Raw genomic sequence first — 7,892 nt, 5'->3', positions numbered from 1 at the left:
TTGGGGGGGCGGTGGGAGAAGGAGGGCCAGGGTTTTGGGGAGGGTGGGGGGGATGGTTTGAGAAGGAGGGCCAGGATTTTGGGGGGGTGGTTTGAGAAGGAGGGCGCCAGGGTTTTGGCGCCGTACAGGCCCTTCGGCCCTCGATGTTGCGCCGACCTGTCATACCAATCTGAAGCCCATCTAGCCTACGCTATACCACGTACGTCCATATGCTTGTCCAATGACGACTTAAATGTACTTAAAGTTGGCGAATCTACTACCATTGTAGGCAAAGCATTGAATGCCCTTACTACTGAGTAAAGAAACTACCTCTGACATCTGTCCTATATCTATCACCCCTCGTTTTAAAGCTATGCCCGTTCGTGCTCGCCGTCACCATACTTGGAAACAGGCTCTCCCTGTCCACCCTATCTAACCCACTGTGATTATCTTATATGTCTCTATTAAGTCACCTCTCAGCCTTCTTCTCTGTAATGAAAACAACCTCCAGGCCCTCAGCCTTTCCTCGTATGACCTTCCCTCTATACCAGGCAACATCCAAGTAAATCTCCTCTGCACCCTTTCCAAAGCTTCCACGTCCTTCTTATAATGTGGTGACCAGAACTGTACACAATACTCCAAGTGCGGCCGCACCAGAGCTTTGTTACAGCTGTAGCATAACCTCATGGTTCCGGAATTCGATCCCTCTATTAATAAAAGCTAAATCACTATGCCTTCTTAACAACCCTGTCAACCTGGATGGCAGCTTTCAAGGATCTGTGTACATGGACACCGCGATCTCACTGCTCATCTACACTACCAAGAATCTTACCATTAGCCCAGTACTTTGCATTCCGGTTACTCCGACCAGAGTGAATCACCTCACACTTGTCCGCATTAAACTCCATTTGTCACCTCTCAGCCCAGCTCGGCAGCTTATGTTTGTCTCTCTGTGACCTGCAACATCCTTCGTCACTATCCACAACTCCACCGACCTTAGTGTCGTCTGCAAATTTACTAACCCACCCTTCTATGCCCTCATCCAGGTCGTTTATAAAAATGACGAACAGCAGTGGACCCAACACCGACCCTTGCGGTACACCACTAGTAACTGGACTCCAGGATGAACATTTCCCATCAACCATCACCCTCTGTCTTCTTTTAGCAAGCCAATTATTGATCCAAACTGCTAAATCTCCCATAATCCCATTCCTCCGCATTTTGTACAAGAGCCTACTGTGGGGAACCTCATCGAACGCCTTGCTGAAATCCATATACACTACATCAACCGATTACTCTCATCTACTTGTTTGGTCACCTTCTCAAAGAACTCAATAAGGTTTGTGAGGCACGACCTACCCTTCACAAAACCTTGCTGACTCCGACTAATCAAATTATTCTTTTCTAGATGATTATAAATCCTATCTCTTATAACGTTTTCCAACACTTTACCAACAACAGAAGTAAGGCTTACTGGTCTATAAATACCACGGTTGTCTCTACTCCCTTTCTTGAACAGGGGAACCACATTTGCTATCTTCCAGTCTTCTGGCACTATTCCTGTAGACAATGACGATTTAAAGATCAATCCAAAGGCTCGGCAATCTCCTCCTTGGCTTCCCAGAGGTTCCTAGGATAAACCCCATCCGGCCCAGGGGACTTGTCTATTGGGGAGGGTGCGGAGTGGAAATGGGGAGGGAGGTCCAGACTTTGGAGGAGTGGGGGGGGAGAGCAGAGAGAGCAGTGCTAGAAGCTGGGATTGGTTGGGGTTAGGGGACAGAGGTGGATGGGTACAGGATGGAGAAGGGGGAATTGGTGAAGGAGGGAGAAGGGGAATGGTGGGAGGACAGGTGATGTGGATGGAGGAGAGGAGTGTGGCGGAGGGACAAAAGGGTGGGTGGGGTGGCGAGACGTGTGTAGTGAGAGAGTGTGGAAGGGATGGGTGAGGAGAGGGACAGAAGAGAGGCGACTTGGGCTGTTGGGGGAGTAAGTGGCAGTTGTGGAAGAGTGTCAGGGTGATGCAATAGGGAGCTGCATAGAAGTGGTAGGATAGGAGTATATAAATGCGGTGTATGTGTGAGGCATTTTTGTGGTGTAGGGACAATGGAACAGAAGAGGTCAGAGGCTAATTAGAGTATTGGGAAAGTTGAATTGAATGGGCAGAGGAATGGGAGAGGAACTATGATGGGGTCGAAAGAGAGGTGGAGGGGCTAGAGTTGGGGAGGTTTGGAGAATGAGCAGAAGGTGGAGCAGCTCGGGTGGAGATGGGGAGAGGCCCAGAGAGGTGTCTGGGTCAAAGGAGATGTGAAGGGTCCAGTGGTGTGTGGTTTTGAAGTGGAGGTTATGGAAGAGTAGTGGGACGTGAAATGATTTGGCTCAGGGAGTCTGGTTCATGTAGACTGGAAAAGTTTGCCGGTGTGGGGTTAACTTGAAGTGACTGGAGACGGTTGGCAGGGGAAATAAACCACGGAGAGTAAAATACACTGAACTAGGTGTAGTAATAAATACTAACAGCATTGTAGATGTGCAGAGAGCAGAGAAAGTGGGGTATGCATGATATAATACAGTATGGGTATTTTGCGAACAGACAGCTTCATGAAATGGGCATACAGGTGGTAGGTGAAATTTAATGCAGAAAGGTGTGAAGTGATGCATTTCACAAGGAACAATGAGAAGGTATAGACTAAATGGTACAATCTTAAAGGGAAATGATGCAAGCTAGGATTTGACAGGTGCAGATGTTTGCAGGTGGCTTGCCAAATTAGTAAGCCTGTTTAAAACAAAGTGCTGAATTTTTGTCTTTATTAATAGAGGTATTGAGTACAAGAGCAAGAAGGTTTAACTCTAATTATTGATTTATAAATCATTGGCTAAATCCAGTTGGAGCATTGTGTCCAGTGTGGCACCACACTTTAGGAAGGATATTGTGACATTGATCGATGAGCAGGTGTTCCAGAGTGGTACCATCCATAAGTGATAGGAAAAATTCCAGGGTTGTGCAATCTTGTGTTAGAGTATGAAAAAGAACAGTGAAGCCTGCATTTCTATTTGTTATTGGGAGAAGGATGAAGAAAAAATTTGTAAAAGCATATTTGGAGTTTAGGCAAAACATGAAAGGAAAGTTCAGAGGAGTGATCACCATAGTTACGAGTATTGATGCAGTTATAAATAAGAAATGGTGGAGTAAGAAGTTGTGAATTTGCTGTGAGAGAAGGATCACTTGTGAGCTTTTCCCCTACTGTCTTTGTCAGAATGTAAGGAAGGTATCAGAGGGATCCTAGTGGGCCTATGATATGAGAAGGTCGCTAATTGAAAAGCTCATCACTTTTGTACCTTTTAAAATGCTGCTTAGTGTAAGGGCATATTTATTTTGTTACTTTGGTTATCAGTCACTGCTCTGAAGCTCTAAGTTACATTCTTAATGTTAATTTTTTTGTCACTCCATATAATGTAACCTTTCTTTCTTTGCAGGTTGGCCACAGGCAAAAGGTGGATCTGGTCCCTAACAAAATACACTACCTGAAAACACTGAGCCTAAAACCACTTCTGTTTGGTAAGGGTCTGAATGGAGCTTTTAATTGTCTTGGACAATTAGAATTTGAATCTTTGTCTTATTGTGTTTGAATCCAGAAAAAAAGAAAGCTTTAACAATGATAACAATTGGAGGTCTTGTTATCATTGGGTTAGTGCCTTGAAAATCCAGTTTTTTTTGTTGTCTTTCATTACAGGCACTTGGGACTAGAATAATAATGTCCTGATGCCACTGACGAAAAACCTTCCTATGTCCAAATACAACTCATCACCTGAGATGTATGAATTACACACTGGGGTAGCATTTCAAATTCACTGTATTGGCAAGAAAGGCAATAGAGGTAGTAATGTAGAATTAGCCTTAGTTTTTGTCTCACTTCAAATGAGAAATTTTAATCACTGGCAAATCTTTAATATGAAACAAGCTGAATATATCACCTGTAGCACTTTTGCTTTTAGTTCTACTTTTTTTCCCTTTGTCCCGAAGAGACAATACTATCACAATTTTTGACTAGAAGCACAACAGTAAGGAAAACTTATAATCTCTTTAAAGCTCTACAGTGTCTGTAATTGCTTTTCAGAATATTCAAAAGTTTTTTTTATAGTGCTTATATCAAATATAATAGGATCAGTAGAAATATTCCTAGAGAACAAAAAAAAACTCGTCCATGTGACCCGGTAACTCTTGATATAGAAGCAATATCAACAGGAAAGCGGTTAAGATACAGAAGACCTATGGGCATAGACAAGGAAGAGCCACAACAGGAAAAAACAGAAGTAACATTAGCAAGGAGCTGTGGATAATAACAGTGAATTAGATATGTCTAGATTATTCTTCGGTTTTGCCACAGCAGACCTGACCATTTAACAAGATTTACTTGGAGTTGGATAAAGGAGTCTCTGGGAGTCTGTGTAATTAAGATTAATGCAACTTTAAGGTGGTTCTCTCGGAGTGTGCAGTTTGTGTCACAACTGATTCCATGGAACTTAAGGTGGAGCTACCATTGCCCATATTGGAGGCCAGCTTGGAAAAACTGAGAGACTACTTATGGTGTCACATTTGTGCAGGGACTAATAAGGACAGTCATGAGATTATCCTTCTACCTCTAATTCCATGTATAATTTATGGATTTTTGACTCTAATTTACTGTTGAGACCATAAGACAAGATCAAAATTAGGCAATTCTGCCCATGATGTCAGCTCTGCCATTCAATGAGATCGTGGCTGATCTGATATTCTTCAAGTCCACTTTTCCCCATAACCCTTGATTCCCTTACTAATCAAAAATCTGTCTATCTCGGTCTTCAATATATTTAATGAATCAGCCTTAACTTGGAGTTGGATAAAGAATTCCAAAGATCACAGCCCGCTTATCCTCCTTATGTCTGTCTTAAATATGTGAACCTTTTTTCTAAGATCATGCCCTCTGATCTTAGACTCTCCTACAAGAAATAAATTTTCCACATGTACTCTGTCAATTCTCCCTGTTGGATCAAATGGGTCCAATGTCCTAATTCTGCTCCTGTGTTTTATGATCTCATGCTCTCTCTGAGTTCTCCTTAAGCACAAGAAGACCTTAACCCTGACACAGGGCAAGTAGAGAATAATACCTATCTCCCTTGGCATACTGTCCCCTCTCACAGCTACATTCTAATTTCCTTCCCACATTTGAATGGCTCCCTTGCCAAGGTATCCTGTTCAGTTTGCTTGTCTTCCTTGCAGACCATGCTCTTGTCCACACAGTTCGCAAGAGCCTTGTAATTGTTGGGCAGTTGCAGGGTTGGGGCTCCTCCATTTTAACCCCTTGCCTCACCAGCAGTTGCATCCTCCTTTCATTAACCACAGACCAATTTTGAATTACCTAATCTAATTATCTAACTACTTACTCTGGAAAGTTACTCCTTACAATAAAAAGTATGGTAAAGTCACCATATTGCCAGAGGACCATAGGCCTACTCTGTCACTAGAGAGTGACTACTGGTGGTGGTTTACTTTGAGGGTCACTATGCCTCAAGCAAGTGGAGAAGTTGATAAGGACAGTCCTTCATGGTAACCTCAGATAGTGGAGGAATTGAACCCATGCTGTTGCCACTGCTTTGCATCATAACGCATCCATTTTGAATTGTGTTGGAAGCTTGTTGAGAATGTCTTCATTTGTGGCTGATTGTCATCTTGGTTAATTTAGTTGAATTTATTTGTTCACAAGATAAGGCCTTTGCTAGCTTGGTTAGCATTTATTGGTGGAGTTGTGGACAGTGAGGAGGGCTGTTGTCGGCTGCAGAGGGACTTAGATATGATGCAGAGCTGGGCTGAGGAGTGGCAGATGGAGTTCAACCCTGCCAAGTGTGAGGTTGTCCATTTTGGAAGAACAAATAAGAATGCGGAATACAGGGTTAATGGTAGGGTTCTTAGTCAGGTGGAGGAACAGAGGGATCTTGGGGTCTATGTACATAGATCTTTGAAGGTTGCCACTCAGGTGGATAGAGTTTGTAAGAAGGCCTATGGAGTATTATCGTTCATTAGCAGAGGGATTGAATTCAAGAGTCGTGAAGTGATGTTGCAGCTGTACAGGACTTTGGTTAGGCCACAGTTGGAGTACTGTGTGCAGTTCTGGTCGCCTCACTTTAGGAAAGATGTGGAAGCTTTGGAGAGGGTGCAGAGAAGATTTACCAGGATGTTGCCTGGAATGGAGAATAGGTCGTACGAGGATAGGTTGAGAGTTCTCGGCCTTTTCTCGTTGGAACGGCGAAGGATGAGGGGTGACTTGATAGAGGTTTATAAGATGATCAGAGGAATAGATAGAGTAGACAGTCAGAAACTTTTTCCCTGGGTACAACAGAGTGTTACAAGGGGACATAAATTTAAGGTGAAGGGTGGAAGGTATAGGGGAGATGTCAGGGGTGGGTTCTTTACCCAGAGAGTGGTGGGGGCATGGAATGCGCTGCCCGTGGGAGTGGTAGAGTCGGAATCATTGGCGACCTTTAAGCGGCATTTGGATAGGTACATGGATGGGTACTTAATCTAGGTTAGAAGTTCGGCACAACATCGTGGGCCGAAGGGCCTGTTCTGTGCTGTATTGTTCTATGTTCTATGTTCTATTGACCATTTGCCCTTGATGGTTTTGAACAATCTTCTTGAACACTTAGGTTCATGTAGTGTTAGGAAGGAAATTCCAGGATTTTGACCTAGCGGTTCTGTCATAAGGATTGTAACAATACTGCTGATGTAAGGTTTTAATGACATTACTGATGTGTTGCTCATAGCATATGGATAAAAAAAATTGACAGGTTATATGACATTGGGTAGCATCATACTTGAGCCTGCTCCAGTTCTTGTCATAGAATCATAGAGATGTACAGCATGGAAACAGACCCTTCGGTCCAACCCGTTCATGCCAACCAGCTATCCCAACCCAATTTAGTCCCACCTGCCAGCACCCGGCCCATATCCCTCCAAACCCTTCCTTTTCATATACCTATCCAAATGCCTCTTAAATGTTGCAATTGTCCCAGCCTCCACCACATCCTCTGGCAGCTCATTCCATACACGTACCACCCTCTGGGTGAAAACGTTGCCCCTGAGGTCTCTCTTATATCATTCCTCTCTCACCCTAAACCTATGCCCTCTAGTTCTGGACTCCCCAACCCCAGGGGAAAGACTTTGTCTATTTATCCTATCTATGCCCCTCATAATTTTATAAACCTCTATAAGGTCACCCCTCAGCCTCCAACGCTCCAGAGAAAACAGCCACAGCCTGTTCAGCCTCTCCCTGCAGCTCAGATCCTCCAACCCTGGCAGCATCCTTGTAAATCTTTTCTGAACCCTTTCAAGTTTCACAACATCTTTCCGATAGGAAGGAGACCAGAATTGGCCGCAATATTCCAACAGTGGCCTAACCAATGTTCTGTACAGCCGCAACATGACCTCCCAACCCCTGTACTCAATACTCTTGACCAGTAAAGGAAAGCATACCAAACACCACCTTCACTATCCTATCTACCTGCGACTCCACTTTCCACTGGTCACAGACCACCAGTCTGAAAAACAACCCTCCACCACCACCCTCTGTCTTCTACCTTTGAGCCAGTTCTGTAACCAAATGGCTAGTTCTCCCTGTATTAATGAGTTCTAACCTTGCTAATCAGTCTCCCATGGGGAACCTTGTCAAACACCTTACTGAAGTCCATACATGTCCACACATGCATTTCAGAAAAAGTAATGGTGGTCAAGAAGTGCAGAAAATTAACTTTTTTTTCTACTTCACTCTGAAAGGAAGGCTGACCCAAAGGTAGATTTCCTACTGTCACAATGCCTGGATGTAATTTAATTCAGGATGCATTACTTTGACCTTCCTATTCTACAGACTCAGTCCATTCTGCAC

The 7,892-nt window shown here is 43.8% G+C and overlaps 1 protein-coding gene across 1 annotated transcript in view; it reads left to right on the top strand.

The window, feature by feature from the left end:
- Positions 1 to 1,261: 1,261 nt before the first annotated feature.
- Positions 1,262 to 7,892, top strand: part of LOC122559239 (transmembrane prolyl 4-hydroxylase-like) — a gene marked incomplete at its 5' end in the record, with an annotated part of 45,551 nt that continues 38,920 nt past the window's right edge. The window contains 2 exons of the mRNA XM_043708620.1: positions 1,262 to 1,318; positions 3,451 to 3,532. Of these exons, the coding sequence (XP_043564555.1) occupies positions 1,262 to 1,318; positions 3,451 to 3,532 (139 nt within the window). The remainder of the gene's footprint in view (positions 1,319 to 3,450; positions 3,533 to 7,892) is intronic.

This window comes from Chiloscyllium plagiosum, chromosome 18 (genome assembly GCF_004010195.1).
Source record: "Chiloscyllium plagiosum isolate BGI_BamShark_2017 chromosome 18, ASM401019v2, whole genome shotgun sequence".
NCBI classification, from domain to species: domain Eukaryota; kingdom Metazoa; phylum Chordata; class Chondrichthyes; order Orectolobiformes; family Hemiscylliidae; genus Chiloscyllium; species Chiloscyllium plagiosum.
Note: the sequence above shows the minus strand (reverse complement) of the source record. Positions and strands in the feature narration are given on the sequence as shown.